The sequence below is a fragment of the Rhinolophus hipposideros genome (assembly GCF_964194185.1).
Source record: "Rhinolophus hipposideros genome assembly, chromosome: 9".
In the NCBI taxonomy this organism is placed as follows: domain Eukaryota; kingdom Metazoa; phylum Chordata; class Mammalia; order Chiroptera; family Rhinolophidae; genus Rhinolophus; species Rhinolophus hipposideros.
The window spans coordinates 29,745,340-29,761,449 of record NC_138055.1 but is presented as its reverse complement, the minus strand read 5'-3'; the positions used below and the strand labels follow the sequence as shown (position 1 = coordinate 29,761,449).

The 16,110-nt window shown below is 37.2% G+C and overlaps 1 protein-coding gene across 8 annotated transcripts in view; it reads right to left on the bottom strand.

Moving 5' to 3' along the window:
- PTPRO (protein tyrosine phosphatase receptor type O) overlaps positions 1-16,110 on the bottom strand; it is a 207,306-nt gene that overhangs the window by 13,486 nt on the left and 177,710 nt on the right. For all 8 annotated transcript variants that reach the window (XM_081061383.1, XM_081061384.1, XM_081061386.1 and 5 more), the window contains 6 exons: positions 15,027-15,062; positions 12,295-12,376; positions 3,041-3,131; positions 1,784-1,860; positions 1,015-1,149; positions 664-786 (listed from right to left, as the gene is read on the bottom strand). In XM_081061383.1, the coding sequence (XP_080917509.1) occupies positions 664-786; positions 1,015-1,149; positions 1,784-1,860; positions 3,041-3,131; positions 12,295-12,376; positions 15,027-15,062 (544 nt within the window). The remainder of the gene's footprint in view (positions 1-663; positions 787-1,014; positions 1,150-1,783; positions 1,861-3,040; positions 3,132-12,294; positions 12,377-15,026; positions 15,063-16,110) is intronic.

The following is a 16,110-nucleotide window of genomic DNA, read 5'->3' as shown; positions in this document are numbered from 1 at the left end:
CTCTTACCCTAATTTCTTCATTTAGGTAATTTTACCTTGTTGTATTCTAAAGGCTTCCACATATCAATATGGAGGGAATAAAAAAAGATATAAACAAAAAATAAAATAAATAGAAAAACTTATTCATTAGCACACCACAATCTTCTTTTAGCAATTTAACCTTTATGGAAGAACTTAAATTTAGATTCTGTCTGTTTATGACCAAAAGGGGGCACTCTGGGACCAGGTCTTACTTGTAACTACGTTATAAATACCTTGCCAGAAAACACTATTCAGCTTTTCATTCTTATGTCTCAAGCCTTTCACATCATTGTCATTGAAAGGTTAGTGTAAGTAACGAGAAAGTTCCTTCTCAGTCAGGCCTGATGAGAAATGATTCACTGTGTCTTCTAATGCCCTGGACTAATCTGAGATGGAACAGTGTAGTCATTTTTTGCATCTCCTCGGCCTGCATGGCCAGCCATTTCATCCACACCATTCTCGATGACATGGGACACAAGCACATTGAAAGTGGGATTTTTCTCTTGAAGGTAGCAGTGTTTCAAAGCCCGAAGTGCTCATGATCTTGATGATCTTGATGATCATGATGATGGGTTGGTCTCCTGACACCTGGGGATTCCCTCAGCATGAGAACAGCACCTGAACTTGTGCTTCATGACTTACATAGTTGATCCGGAAATGTCGACATGCCCAGTCATCCTGCTCTTTCTCTGAGATCATTTCCACAGTGATGTCTCCGTATGCTATGGGTTCTTCTGTGAATGGCCAGTAATGGTCACATTTCACCTGAGGTGAAAGGAAGACAACATTTTCAAACAAATAGGCTAAGGAAGACATGAAGCTGTGCTCACTTAGGGCAAACAAAAGTCCTTGCGTCTGAAGAACTGTATATGATTATTGTGAAGATGAAAAATGAAGGAAGGAGAATAGTTTGTGATGTACAGTGCACACTTGATCCATGGTTGTGTCTGATATGGGTTTTGCTAAGTGGGGACCGCCCCATTACATACTTACCCTCCTTTTCTCATTGCACTGAGTGAGCATGACAATAATCTGAGATTTCTGTTGTAGGACCATCTTCCAAAAGTCATTTCTGGTTTCAGGCAGTGGCCCTTGTGTGGCAATATATTCCTGGGGTGAGTTGTAACCCTGAAAGATAGGTGACAAAGTTCTCACTTAAGGAGCCACTGTCAACACCAAATGGTGTTCCACACAAATAAGAAAAAACTAAAAATTTACTGATGATAAACCTGGCAAAGGATCACAAACCTATGTAATGTATTCTCGTTTTCTCTGATGGTGGAAAAGGCCATCAGAATAACTAACCATATAAGTCTGTGTGATTTTAAGCCTGGTTCTGGGGAAGCCTATAAAATCACACCCACACCTTTTTTTTTTGGTTTGTTTGTTTGTTTTTATGATAACAACCACTATCTTTTCGGTATTTTAAAAACACAGGTGCTCAGGTGAAACCCTTTGAGTTTGGTTGCTGACAATATTTAAACCTTTAAATCCAAGAAAGAGGTTCTTTAGTATAATTATCTACTTTCACTTTCACTAGTCCTTTACAAGAAGTATGAAAACTAATCTCTGGGCTCTCTTTCCCTCCCCACATTCTTTATTCTAAAATAGAATAATGAAAACTGGTTGTTTAGTAAGAGGATGGCTCTCTATTTAACTCTTTGACACATTCCTATAGTCCAAATGGTCTTCCTCTGCCTGCGCTGGAATTTGAATGTCCATGTTTTCCAATTTTTTTTAAATTACTATTTTTGTTACTAACAGGAATGTAGTTGGCATTGATGTAGTCTGCTCCTTCCTCTTCATTCATGGAGATTAATCTTACTCGACTAAAGTCATCTGTAAAGAATAAGAAAAAAACTTATTAAAAATCAGAGTGGAAGGAAAAATTGTCTTGATCCTCTCTTTTCAATATCAAGCAAAAATGTCAGTGATAGAGTAGATAGATCTATTCTATCTACTCTATTTTACTTATTTGTTTATTTATTTATTTATTTATTTATTTATTTATTTATTTATTTTTATTTATTTTAGCTAGATATTTTAGCCATACATCAATCTTAGTTTCTTGCTTAAACAAATATATAAATATCTCCCAATCACTATTTTCTCCCACTAGCTCTCCTGTCCTTGGAAGTATTAGCTCCATGTTTTGGGGGAGATTGTGCAAATATTTACAGAAACTAAAATTCTGGTAGATTGTATGGAAGGCTATGGAATGGAGCCTAAATATATGATTTCCATTTCATGTAGGGACATCTAGAGAATGCACTACCTTTGGGAAACCCAGAAGAGAAGATGGAGTTGCGTGGGTTTTTTGTAAATAGACTTCAAGTAAGAAAATTCAATTCTGAAATGTGCACAAATGTAAGGTGTTATAATGATAATACTAATTATCATTAATATTTTCTCAAGAAACCTTATTAAGGAAAACATTCTCTTCCTAGAGCTTTTTCAGCTGCCGTCTTTCTACTTTTCATTTCTTTCTCAGCTCCCCCTAGGGAGTAGCAGAGAAGAAAGTTAAATCTATATTGAAATATATTTTAATTGTCCTGTTAGTAATCTATATTACTTTTTCTTTGAATATTGCTTTTATTACAGAATACTAAGCAACAACAGAACTTTCCAGAAGTTAGAAAGTAGAGGCATTTTAATGCATTACACCTCTTTTTCATTTGCCTCCTTCCAATGTCAATGAATTAACTGAAAATATTATATGAGGACACAAATTATCTTATCCCTAATTTAGTTAAGACTTTTTGATGTCCCATGGGCCAAATGGTCAGTGTTTCCTGTTCATGTAAAATTCATTTAAAAGCATAATAATTATATCTTCCTACATATGATAAGATCTAATGCCATCAAAGAACAAATATAATCAATGCAATCACAGAGATAGCCTTGAGGATCCGGACCACAACCTCTGGTCTGGCCAGAGATTGGTGAAATTGATTAATTTGCAATAACAGTCCTTCAACCTTTGAAAAATGAGTCAGATTGACACTATTGACCATCTTACATGGTAGGATGTTTGTGTAACGATTTTTACATCGGTTCAGTGGTAGGTCTGCAGCAAAGTGTGGAATATCCAGTCCAATTAATTTCAACTCCTGTAAATGACAGAGAATAGATTTGAGATTTCTGTACACGGTGTGGACTGGATTATCGTTCACATTGGATTATTCTAACTGTAATAGAATTATAACCCCCTACCCCCTTGTCATATGATGTTGCAGTGCTCCTTTTTGCGTTAGAGTGCACTTCTCCACCCCAGTCTTGTCTACTTGCTTTGGCCAATGAACTTGGGTGAAACTCATGTCCAATCAGAAGCTTTAAATATGCTTGTTTGGTTTAGTTTGCCCTCTTGTGCTTCTGCCATCTGCCATGAAAAGGACATGAGCAGAGAAGCTGCGAGTTCCTAAATGAGGAGACACAGGGGCAGCCATGACCTGACCCATGGCCTGAAGCAGAACTGTCCCTGCAACCCCACAGACCTACAAGTGAGAAAAATAAATGTTGTAGGTCACTGAGATTTTGAGGTTGTTTCTTATATAGAATTATTGCAGTCATAGCTGACCAATATAATACATTAATACCTTGGATAGCTTGGTGATCATTTGGAGAAGGTGTATAACACTATTTGTGTAATAACCTTCAGGGTGTGTAAAATTGGAAAACCGAAATTCGTTTCAGATTTTTGGAGGTATAGGGTAACTGAAATTCATGCAGTTTGCATAAATATTTCCTATTCCATGAGGAAATGTAAGTCTTTCTCTTTCAGGCAATGAGCCTTAGAGAAGGTAGTAGAAGAGAGAGTGAGGAGCAAAGTAGGAGTATTTTCCATGTAACAAGACATAGGATTGACAGTCACTAAATATATGGCAAAGAAACCTCAAAAATAAGGGTGAATCAGTAGCGGGTAGGCAAACCCTTCAGTGAAAATAAGAACATCAAGATATCTGCCTGCCTGCGTGTACACTTAAAATCCTATTATCATCAGAAGATGCACGGATAGGAAAATTTTTATATAAATAGACAATCATCATACTTCACCAAGGTTACCTTACTGGAAAAGGGGGTTTCTAAGCTGCTCTGTCATGTGTATGACAGGAAACAAGGGGTTGAAGGCAGGCCACATGTGTTTCCCTGGGGGCATTTTTCACACTGAGGTCTAGGTGAATGGTGTTCCCTGGAATTGTACAGTGCACGACAAATGCAACAGTTTTAGTTAAATTCCTGGACACATTTGAGGGAAGTATTAGTAAACAGCATTATAACCACCTATAAGTGGGATTACCTATGTAGTATGTACTTTTCTATAAGACTATTAAGTGAGGCAGTAGAGAAACCACTTGTAAATTTCACTTATAAAGGATATTAATATTGCAAACAAGTGTAACTCTTCATAATTCCTCCCCATTATGACTTCACTGAATCATTAGCTGAAGGACTATTTCTCAGGGGGAAGACTTTTGGAGAGTCTGAAAGACTTTTGAAGAGAGTTGGAGACGTTTGACCGTGTTATGAGAGCTTGAACAGCGATATCTCTTTCATGCCCTTTGTGTCTTGATTCAAGGGCTCTTTGCAAAACATACGCTTTCGAGATCTTGTTCCTGGGACTTCTGCTGCTTCCACATAGAAGCTCCTTGGTAGCTCAGTGTGTGCTTGATGGCATGGGGATACAAGCCTGCAGTCAACATGAATGGACATAAATTGTTCAGACTGCGCTCTTCCTTTGCTTCTGCCTCGCTGGGCTTTGCAAGCTCACAGATTCTCAAGCTCTTGGGCCTAAACTGAAGCCAATTGTAAGGCTAAACTATGCGAACTTTGATTCTCAATTCACAAAATTAGAAGTTTTTCCATCTTAGGCAAAACCTTTGCTTGCCAAATGCCTTTAAACAGAAACGTGCCACTGTTACTTTATCACTGTTTTTTTTTTTTCCATTTTAAAGGGTTTTCAAAGACTGACTATATGGTTCTTGTAAGAAATGAAACTTAGTTTTAACAACTTGAACCAAACTAGTGTTATTTTTATGTTAGTCCCTTTTGGCAACTATAAGCATATTTAAATGATGCTTCCATGGCTTAAAATATTTTGGAAATCTACCTCTTTTAGAGAGTGCCTTTATAGATAGTGTGTCACAACATCTGACTTATTTTGGGGTGCCACCTATAAATTGGAGGGTCTTGGAAAAGCAGTTCAAGTCTCATTAACATCAGTTTAATTATTTGTAAGATAGGGCTGGTAATGTCTCCATACTTCACTGGTGTGTAGTGAGTATCACATGGAGTGATTAAACTCAACATTTGATAACAGTTGTGAAATGTTTCTGTTATGATTCCTTGTTTGCTTTGCTTTGCCTGGCTCCATATTGTCTCCTTCTTTTGCCATTTGTACTAACAGACCAAAAACTCTCTCCCTAAGTCCCCAGCTTTGAGGACAGACTGATAAGCCACAGGAAAAGGCCTTAGATATGAAAAAAAGAAACGGTGGAAACAGATTGAGGCTGAGAGCTGGAGCACATATGGAAACTGACTAGCTGATAGAACTTTAATTGCGTGTTGCATCCCTGCTGTAAAAGCCCTAAATTGATAAGAGGGATTTAATTGGCTGAACACTGTAAATGCAAATAGCCAAGGCAGAATTGCAGCAAAGCAGGGACTGCATGTATATACAAAATGCCTTGCAATCTTTTGTAATTCAGTCTGTCACTAAATGGAAAATAGAATACAAAGTTTCCAGTTCAGTAGCTTTGCAGTTATTTTCTTTCCAACCATATGGAATCTCCAGAGGCTCAAATCCTCAGAAAATCAAAATATGAGGGAATGGCCTGAAACCAACCTAAATCGTTTTTTAATTTTCTTTTGCCAGTTTTGCTTCTAATATAATTTATCATCGTGTTATTTTTCTAGGCCACGTAGTCATCCATAAGAATGGTGGTCCCACAAAAGATATGTCCACATCCTAATTCCCAGAACCTGTGAATGTGGCCTTATTTGGAAAAAGGGTTTTTTCAGATGTAATTAAGTTAAGGATTACGAGATGAGATCATTTTGTGTTATCCATGTAGGTCCTAAATCTAATAACAAGTGTTCTTATAAAAGATAGAAGACGAAGGGGTCATTTAAGATAGAGGCATACGAGGAGATCTGAGATATGCAGCTGTAGGCCAAAGAATGCCTGGAGTCACCAGAATTGGAAGAAGCAAAGCAGGAGTCTTTCCTAGAGAATTTGGAGGGAGCATGGCCCAGCTAAAACTTTAATTTTGGACTTCTGGCCTCTAAAATTGTGAGAGAATAAACCTCTTGTTGTTTAAAGTCACCAAGATTGTGGTAATTTGTTATGGCAGCCCTAGGAAAATAATACCAAGGTCCACTGGCAGTCTATGTCGTGTGGCTATGTTTGAAGCATGAAGATCTTAAAAAGCAAAGCACCAATATATGCTGTAGTAATCTGCTAGGCCTGCCATAACAAAGTCCCATACACTGAGTGGCTCAAACAACAGAAATTTATATCTCCGAGTTGTGCAGGTTGAGAAGTCCAAGAACAAGTTGCTGGCAAGGTTTCATTCTAAGGCTTCTCTTGGCTTGTATATGGCCACCATCTTGCTGTGTACTCACGTGACCTCTTCTTTCTGTGCTGCTGCTGGAGGGGACGGGGAGGAGAGAGCATACGCATTGGTGGTTCTTCATATAAGGGCACTAATCCCAGCATGAGGACCCCATTCTTATGACCTTATCTAAACTGAACTGCCTCCCAAAGGCCCCACCTCCAAATACCATCACGCTGGGAGCTGGGACTTCAACATATGCATTTGGGGGCACACCGTCAGTACATAGCATGTGCCATCACCTTCTGAGAAGAGCACAAGCTGTATTCTAGCTTCAATGTCAGGAAGTGACAAGTGCTCAATGTTTGCTTTGACATAGGTTGGACGTTAGAGTTAGATGAGCTAGATTACTAGATTATAGAACGAGTGAGGAGAAATAATGTGATCAGTGCCATTGACAGAAAAGTTTCCATCTATGGCAAGTAAAAGTCCAATGGAATTGGACAATGTCCTGTTATGTTTCAGGTAAACACTAAGGGAGAAGAAAGGATTTATAAGCAGGTATTTAGTGAGGTTCTGTATTAGTTTCCCATTCTGCCATAACCAAGTAGCATAAACTGGGTGGCTTAAAACAACAGAAATGTATTGTCTCACATTTATTGAGGCTAGAAGTTCAAAATTAATGTGTCAGCAGGGACATACATCCTCTAACCTATATGGGAATCCTTCCTTGCTTATTTCAAGCTTCTTCCTATCTAGTTTGTTGGCAATTTTTGGTATTCCTACACTTGCAGCTGTGTCTCACCAATCTCTCCCTTTGTCATCATATGGCAGTCTCCCTGTTTGTCTCTTTATCTTCACATGGCTGCCTTTTCATAAGGACACCAGCCATATTGAATTAAGAGCCCACCCTACTTCAGTATGACCACATAGTTAACTGATTACATCTGCAAATGAGCTTATTTCCAAATAAGGTCACATTCTGAAATACCAAGTGGTTAGGGAGTCAACATACTTTTGGGGGAACACAATTCAAGCCTAACAAGTGCTGTAATGGAAAAATGCGGTGCAGTACTGATGGCAGTCTTGGGCAGGTGATGAAAGATGGCTAAGAAGAAAGTCAATCTCAAGAAAGTTTAGGAATAGATCTAGGATGAGATTTAGGGGCAACACTCCAATCAATGAACCAATTACTAGTACTGGCACTTGGAAACAGAGACTAAACCTAGGAAATTAGAAATGAGAGGAAAGAAAACTCAGGTCTGGGAAAAAGATAAGACCCCTGGTGTGAGAACCGGTGGAGAGGGTTCTAGACAACTTATTTCAACAAGGACTACAGGTAGGTCTCCAGTGAACTGGATTGAAAAACAAGTAAAAACAGCTGCAAATGGGAGCTATTACCAGAAATCAGAGGTCACCTCTTTTGAACTATGTGGCAAGTAGTATAGTTTTGTTTTCATCTTTGCAGACATATTTCTCAACAAAGATGGTGAGGGCTTTCACTAGCTTTCTGATCAAACACAAAGCACAGAAATTAATGGCAGAATGAACAGTATATGTCATGGGCTCTCAAATTTCAAGCTCTAAAATCTGGCTCTTCAAAACCTTTCCCACAGGAGACAAGAAATGAGGAATTGAATCTAATCCCTGGGCCCAAGCTTCCTAAAAAAAGATGTATATTTTTGTGAGAAGGATAATCAGTTTTTCTAGTAGATGCAAAATCAGATGCAAAGTGAAAGAGGAATTTATTCAGTGAATGCTAATTAGCAACTTGTATAGCTTCATGTATGACTTAGAGCTGTATTGGTAATATATATAAATCCAGATACTAGTTTTATTTTATGTAATGCTTATTAATGACGTAATTTCTCAATATGGGTGTGATATTTCAATGTCAAAATCAAAATGAATATAAGTATTAAGCATTAATATAAACAGAACAAATAACTGTTCATCTGCTGAATTTAGCTAGACCAGCTGATTCAGCCATCTTAACTAACACTTTGTTGGATTCCCATTAGAGCAAGAAATATTTTTTTTCTTAAGCCTCAATTAATTATGAATTTCAGGAAAATTTGAGGGCTGCCGTGTGAAAGGTCTGACATACACCCTGAAATCAGGTATCAAAGATGCACACCGCAGCTTTGAAAATAGATGAGGACCTCCTGACCCTGAACCTGAGGATGTGGGGGCGGGTAGGGGTAGGGATTGACAATATCTGGGAACCTGTCAAATGAAAAAGGAAATGAGTCAGACCAGTGGGTCACTGCTGGAGCAAATGTTAGTCCTAAATAAACAATCTGAGCTTGTGATTTAAATAAAACAGACTTCCTGAGAGTAATTTGTGTTTTCTTAACCCAACAAGAATGTAATATCAAGACTTGGCGCCAAATAAATTACATACAATGGTAGGCTGAACTAAATCAATGGTTCACAAATGACATATGACCAATATTGTTCTAAGAACAAAGATATACAAAAAAAAAGGCTCCGTAAAATAAAAATATTAAACACTTATTCAAATCATGGTGTGATGGTTAACTTTATGTGTCAACTTGGCTAGCCTATAGTGCCAAGTCGCTTGGTCAAACATCAAGTCTTGATGTTACATGTAGGTAAGTTTTTAGAGGCAATTAACATTTTAAAATCATTAGCTTTTGAGAAAGCAGATTACCCTCCATGACGTCAGTGGGCCCCATCCAGTCAGTTGAAGGCCTTAAGAGAAAAGACTGAAGGAATTCTGCTTCCAGACTGCCTTCAGACTTGAGCAGCAACATCAAGTCTTACCTGGGTCCTCAGCCTGCCCTGCAGATTTCAGACTTGCCATCTCCTACAGTCATGTGACCCAGTTCCTTAAAATAAATCTTTCCATCTCTCCCTAAATCCAATTATCATCTGTCTGTCTGTCTATCTATATATTTATGTATTTCCCTGAAAATAAGACCTAGCCAGACCATCAGCTCTAATGAGTCTTTTGGAGCAAAAATTAATATAAGACCACGTCTTATTTTGCTATAATATAAGACCTGGTCTTATGTAAGACTGGGTCTTTAATATAATATAATATAATATAATATAATATAATATAATATAATATAATACCGAATCTTACATTAATTTTTGCTCCAAAAGATGCATTAGAGTTGATGGTCTGGCTAGGTTTTATTTTGAGGGAAACAGGATATCTATTATTTCTTATTCTGTGTCTCTGGAGAATCCTGACTAACACACATGAGTTATAAAGCTTGGATGTATCCTTGTCCCATAGTTAGTCCACTGTTTCTCAATGGAATACTATCAGCTTGGGACAATTCTTTGTTGTGTGGGACTGTCCCACGTATTGCAGAACACTTAACATCCCTGTCACTGTCTCCATTAAATACACTAGTAGCTTACTCCCAAGTCATTATGACAACCCCAAACACTCTCACATATCTCCAAACCCCTCCTAGGGAACTGCCTGGTACTGACCCAGTTACAAACTACTGATTTAGTTTAATTTGTATAGATGAACAAACTGAGGTGATGAGAAATTGTGATTCTTTTTTTTCAATTTTAATTAGTAACGCAGTGGTAGTGAGGACCCAGGTTTTTGGATTCCTAGTATAGTACTTTCGTACCTCCTTTATAAATCCTATGAAATAAGCCTAGGTGTGTTCATTTATACATCGAATGTATAAAAGCTCTCAGCATATTATAAACTGAGTATTTAGCAAATAAAATTGATGACTCTACTTTTCGTGTTTTTGAAGCATCTGCAGCTACGATCTAATCACTTATTGTTTGGTTCTCCCAGTGTTCTCTCTTTGAAAATTGAGTTTGAATGGACATCATGGCCCAGGCCAGCCAATCAGAACCCTTCCCTGTGATTTTTCAAACTATGAAAAAGAACCAGAGCAACTGTAGGATGTGACACTCCGGGATTGGTGGTGGTCATGTTTTCCACTATGAGAAAGAGTTTGGTTTGTAGAGAAAGAAAGAGAGGCCAAGACAGTGTAAGAAGCAGAAATGAGAACTAAAAAGAGGGGGTTTCTGCAAGGGTCATGGCCCTCGATCCAGTCATTCTCGTTATGGAGCTGCTGCACTACCCCCCTCCTGGTTTAGCTACTCATCCCTTCCTTAGATTATATGACATATATCTTTTTTATTTTTTTCACCAGAAAATAACTCATTGCATTTTTTAAAAAAATATATACTGATGCGATTTAGAAGCACAGAAATAGTTACACTGAGGTTTCATGGCATACACTGGGCAGTACTCCTAATCCTCCCAGCCAGGGCAGTGATCTAGTTGTGCCACCAAGATCATATAATCTTGTAGCAATTAAGAGTCTGTGGCTTCAGTGAGGTTGAATGTGTACCAACATCACAATTTTCATCACCATCATCAGAATTATCTAAATATTTTTTTCTGAGTTTTGGCTTATTTTTCTCCTTTCATTGATATACTTTTCTGAAACGCCATCTTCACCATAGAGCTCCAATTCAAATCAAACTTCTATTCTTTCAGATAAAGCATTTGGTGTAGCCGCTATAATTCCTTATGTACCTGCCTGCAATGGGTAACTGAGCAAGGCTCTATGTGAAATTTCTCATGACACAGGTAGTTGTTAGGGGCTTTGTATTTGATATGTGTAAGGTTCTTTTCATCCTTAAATTCCCTGTTAGAATTTCCACACCAGGATTCCTGCTGTTTGTTACAGACCAAAGCTTTCCTTGGCTGATAGGCAGAAAGAAGAAATGAATATGAATAATGAGGAGAAAGCAGTTACATTCTATTAGGTTGGTACAAAAATAATTGTGGTTTAAAAGGTCAAAAAAAAATTGCAATAACCACATTACTTCTGCACCAACCAATACAACCTGGTGTTTCAGAGGAAAGAGTGCCTTTGAGGTTTTTTTAAAAAATTCCCAAATATTTAGAAAAAAATCACTTTATCTGTCCTTTTTCTCTGGTTTCCCTGAATCACGAGCCACTATATAGAAACCTGAAGAATGTGAAGTCATCCAGACTCTGTTATGTGCTGTGAAATATGTGCGATGGAAACCTAGGACCAGTTGTAGTCCTCATACTGCTGAGATCCTAGATTTACCTGTTACCATCTACTCTGACCCATGGTCTTGGACTCAAAAAAAATATGTGTGCTTCAGAAAAAGCAGGCGTTGCCAATTATTTTCTGCTACACAAACCATATGTAACTGTCTTTCCCAAATTTCTCTAAGAAAACAAAACCTCACAAAGAAATATTAAGTAGAATGCCGAGAGTCCTACAGCTGTAAGAGCCCTACCTCAGACTCTTATATACCCAGAAGATAAAGCAGTCCATTTCATCCACCCTTGCTGTAGCCTACATGGCATGAAAAACACACTAAAAATCCCCTGAAAGTAAAATTCTATCTTAGATTTCAATCCTCAGCTTGGTTTCCCCTGCACATTTGATCGCCTTGGTTTTCAGCAATGGCTTCTCTTATAGCTATGTTTGTTCAACCCAGTACCTGCATCTCCTTTCCTTCATTGGTGCCACCCAGGCCCTGACCTAACTAAGGGTTGACATCCTATCTCTGTACCAGCAGATTAGACACCCGTGAACCCAATTACCAAATTGCTCATTCTGCATCCACAGCACAAGCACTGTCCAATGAGCAGGGAAATGACGCCGATATGAACCTGCCAATTCCTATGCCCTATCTACCAGAAGGCAGAAACTACTTATTTACTCACCTCAAATTGAAGAGAAAATTTATAGTCAGAATCTTTGGCCATATCCTTGATGTAGGCATCAAAGTCATCCAGTTGAACCGGGCTTTGTTGGACACAAAGAAATGCATGTTTAAAAAATTCTGTTGGTAAGTATTTTATCTTGTTTAATTTCTCAAACATGAACAATTTTCTCAGAGAGAATAGAAGTTTTACTTCTTAAAGGTTAGCATTTTCTTTCCTTCCTTCTTTCCTTCCTTTCTTCCTTCCTTCCTTCCTTCCTTCCTTCCTTCCTTCCTTCCTTCCTTCCTTCCTTCCTTCCTTCCTTCCTTTCTTCCTTTCTTTTTTCTTTCTTTTTGGTTAAAATTACCAGTCCTTAATATATTGTAATTTAAAAGAGACATATAGAGAGGGTGCCAATAAAATGTATACAACTTGAAAAACTGTATTAAAATTACACTGATGGTAACCTCTTTAAGCACCTCTTGTAATTGCAGAAGTCAAACATGATTTGTATTCATCTTTTGTTATCGGTATATATTGAGTGTAACAATTTTAATACCATTTTTTCCTTTCTTAAATTGTGTATACATCTTTTGGCACCCTTTGTATATTAAACTTCCTTGAGACAGAAGAAACACACTATAGATCACAAATATTTGCATATGTCATCTTGCTCCATTGATGGTTGGAGTCCATGTGGCCAGCATAATGTCATGCTCCAGACAAGAGAGCCAAGGCTAAGAGAGTCAGGTGAGGAGTCCAAGATCACCTGGCTACTGAGCTGTAGAACCATGGCCAGAACCCAGGGAAGATGATTCCTGGTTAAAAGTTTTCTCACTTCAAACTTGCCATCCTTCCAAAAATTGGCTAAATGTGGGACTCCTGTCCTGGAATGAACTCTATGAAAACTGCACTCACTGGGTGCTGTCTTTCAGCAGTGCATTGACCTTAAAGCCAGATTTGATAATTCTAGTTTTCATCTCAATAGCAGGAAAATGGGAGCATCCATAGGAAAAGCAAACGAGAAAATATTTATAGGCTAGAAAAAAGCAAAAGCAGAAAGAAGAGAAAAATGGGAGACAGAGGAAGAATGAGGAAATAAAGTATGAATGTCAGGGAGAGAAGGAGAACGGTAAGAAGGAGAAAAAGCAAGCTGCAAGGGAGCAGAGATCAGTAGGACAAAGATTTAGAGGGGAAAAGGGAAAGAGAAGGTAAATGGAAAGGTTGGGGAAGGAGGTAAGCCCCTCAGAAAATGGCTTTTAGAGAAGGAAGCAGGATTAGAAAGAAAATGAGAGTAGAGAATGAGGAAGCTGTTTGACATGAGGTTCTGGCTTGTGGCCAGTTTCCACCACACTACGCCCCACCCAAATTTTGTCCACATCCTGCTTTTCTTTTTTCTCTCTGCCTGGGTCTTGGGAGGAACAAGCCCTGATAGAGTATCCCCTTTTCACCCCCAGAACCGATCCTTTTCCTGCTGTAGTCTATATTTCTCTACCTCACTTAATAACTCAACCAATAATTTTGGGCAACAAAGTTTTTTCTGTTCCTGTCAAATCACTTTTTCCAGGTGACAATACCTTTCTCCGTTTAGTCTGGTCTTGTCTCTCTACACCACTTGATATATGCCAGTGGAATTTGTACTGATTTGAAATAGATTTAGGAAAAATATTATTCTGTTATCCATACAGATACACCAAAAACTGTCATAATAAATTTCTATTTGTCAAGGATAAATAGAAATATTTTTGCATCAACTTTTCTTTTGTATTATGTGCTTGATTCCCCCCCCCCCAATTAGCATAGGTGCCATAGATCTAGGTGAAACCCCTAATTGCCTCATATTAATTCACCAATATTCTATCCTAGGCAAGTATCAAGGATGAACTCTATTTATAAGAATGGTTCACTCTTCATATGTAGAGTTTTAACTACATGCCTGGTGGTGATAATTACACTTTTGAAATCAACTGACAGTTAATTTTCACCCATCAGAATCTTAATTCTTATGACTTAACAGTTCAGTAGATAAGTGAGAACACAGGACAGCAAAAGTAATTGTCTTTTTCTATTTACTATAAAGATTTCCTGAGACAGCATTTCTCAAAGTGTTTATTATAACATCTAATATAGTAAAAGCCTTTCCTTGCAATAAGCACAGAACTTGGAAATACAAAATTGGCAAAGATTTTTATACAATTTTGATGTAACTAAAAATTAGATTTTTTTTTGTAGTTTCAAATAACAGACTTCCTTCTTCAAGACTTTTATAATTCTGAACAAGCCAGTTTTTCTCAGATTTCATATGGTGATCATTTTTGTTATTCTGAGTTTCTGTGATACACTTTCTTAGTACTCATTGCCATCCATGTGTGTAAACACACCAACACATAATAGCTTAACTCTTTTAATACGCATTTGCCTCTTTCTTAAGCATCCCTTCTATTTAAATACAAGCGATCTTTTTGATTTGGAAAGGTAAGATCATTATGGAAAACATTTTTATACACAATATTTTACAATGAAATCGTAAGAAAAACTTACTGTATTTATATACTTCCAAGTTGCTAAGAGACTAGCTCTAAATGCGCTCCCCACAAAAATAAATGATAATTATGTGACATGATGGAGGTGTTAGCTAATGGTTGGTGGTAATCATATTGCAATATGTAAATGTATCAAGTCAACACATTCTTGACCTTAAAACTTACACAATGGTAAATATCAATTATAGCTCAGTAATAAAAAAAACTTACTTAGTCAGTTTTCTCTTCTTTAAACCATTTTTACTCCTGAGAATTAAAAAAAAAAAAGATAAATTTATCAGGGCAAAAGAATTTATTAACATACAAATTAAAGTTGAAGAGTTTTAAATAATTACATCAGACACCTCAATTTTATTTAATTTTCATTAAACATATCTCAGGTTTGTTTACTTTTCCTTAAATAAGAAAATGATAATTTCAGATTCATTTTTTAAACTCTATTAGATTGCAGGAACATATCTTTCCTTTATATTTAATGTTTACCAAAAACTGAATTCTGAAAATATAATTTCCTGCTACTAGTGAGTAAGTTGCTAAAGCATTTTGTAAATACATAGAAGTATCTACTGTGTGAATACTTCAATGTCTACAGGCAAGAAGTAAAAAAATAGGGATAAAAGTGAGAAATAATGGGGGGAGGGTGGATATATTGGTCTTGTAAAGATTCAATTGACTCTTTTGGACGTTTTTGTTGGCCATGTGAATTTGTGCTATCTATGTTGCTTATACCTTACGTAATTCTACTACGGCATTGTTCTTACTCAATTTTGAGCTAGTTTTTAAACGATTTGAACAACTGGACCTACTACATGTTTGTTCTTAATTCATTATTAGTTTGTAAGCACAAATACATGTAATGCCTTAGCATTACATGTCTGTCTGCTTCAGTTAATTTAAGGGGGTATTTGTAAGGAAAGCTAGCTAATGTTAAGATAGTATCTGCTGAAACACTTTGTTGTTGTTTTGTATTGTCTTATATAAATAACACATATTGATAAATGATTGTGTGTGAGTGACAATTTTATAAGTAATTTTCAAAGGTGTTTAAATATGGATGGAAATATAAACAATAAACAATCTGTAGTAAATAATTGGTTGTGATTTGGGTACTCTCATGTGCCAAACTATTTATAATGCAAATTATGAGTGTTTTGGATACCTCAAGTTCCAGAAAGCCTTTAGCAGAATGAAGCACTACTTCCTCTGTGCTTTCATAGTACTTGGGGAGTATTTGTCAGGTTGTCTCACGCGCTCCCTGCAAGACCGTTCTTTTCCCTTAGAGCTGAGCACAGAT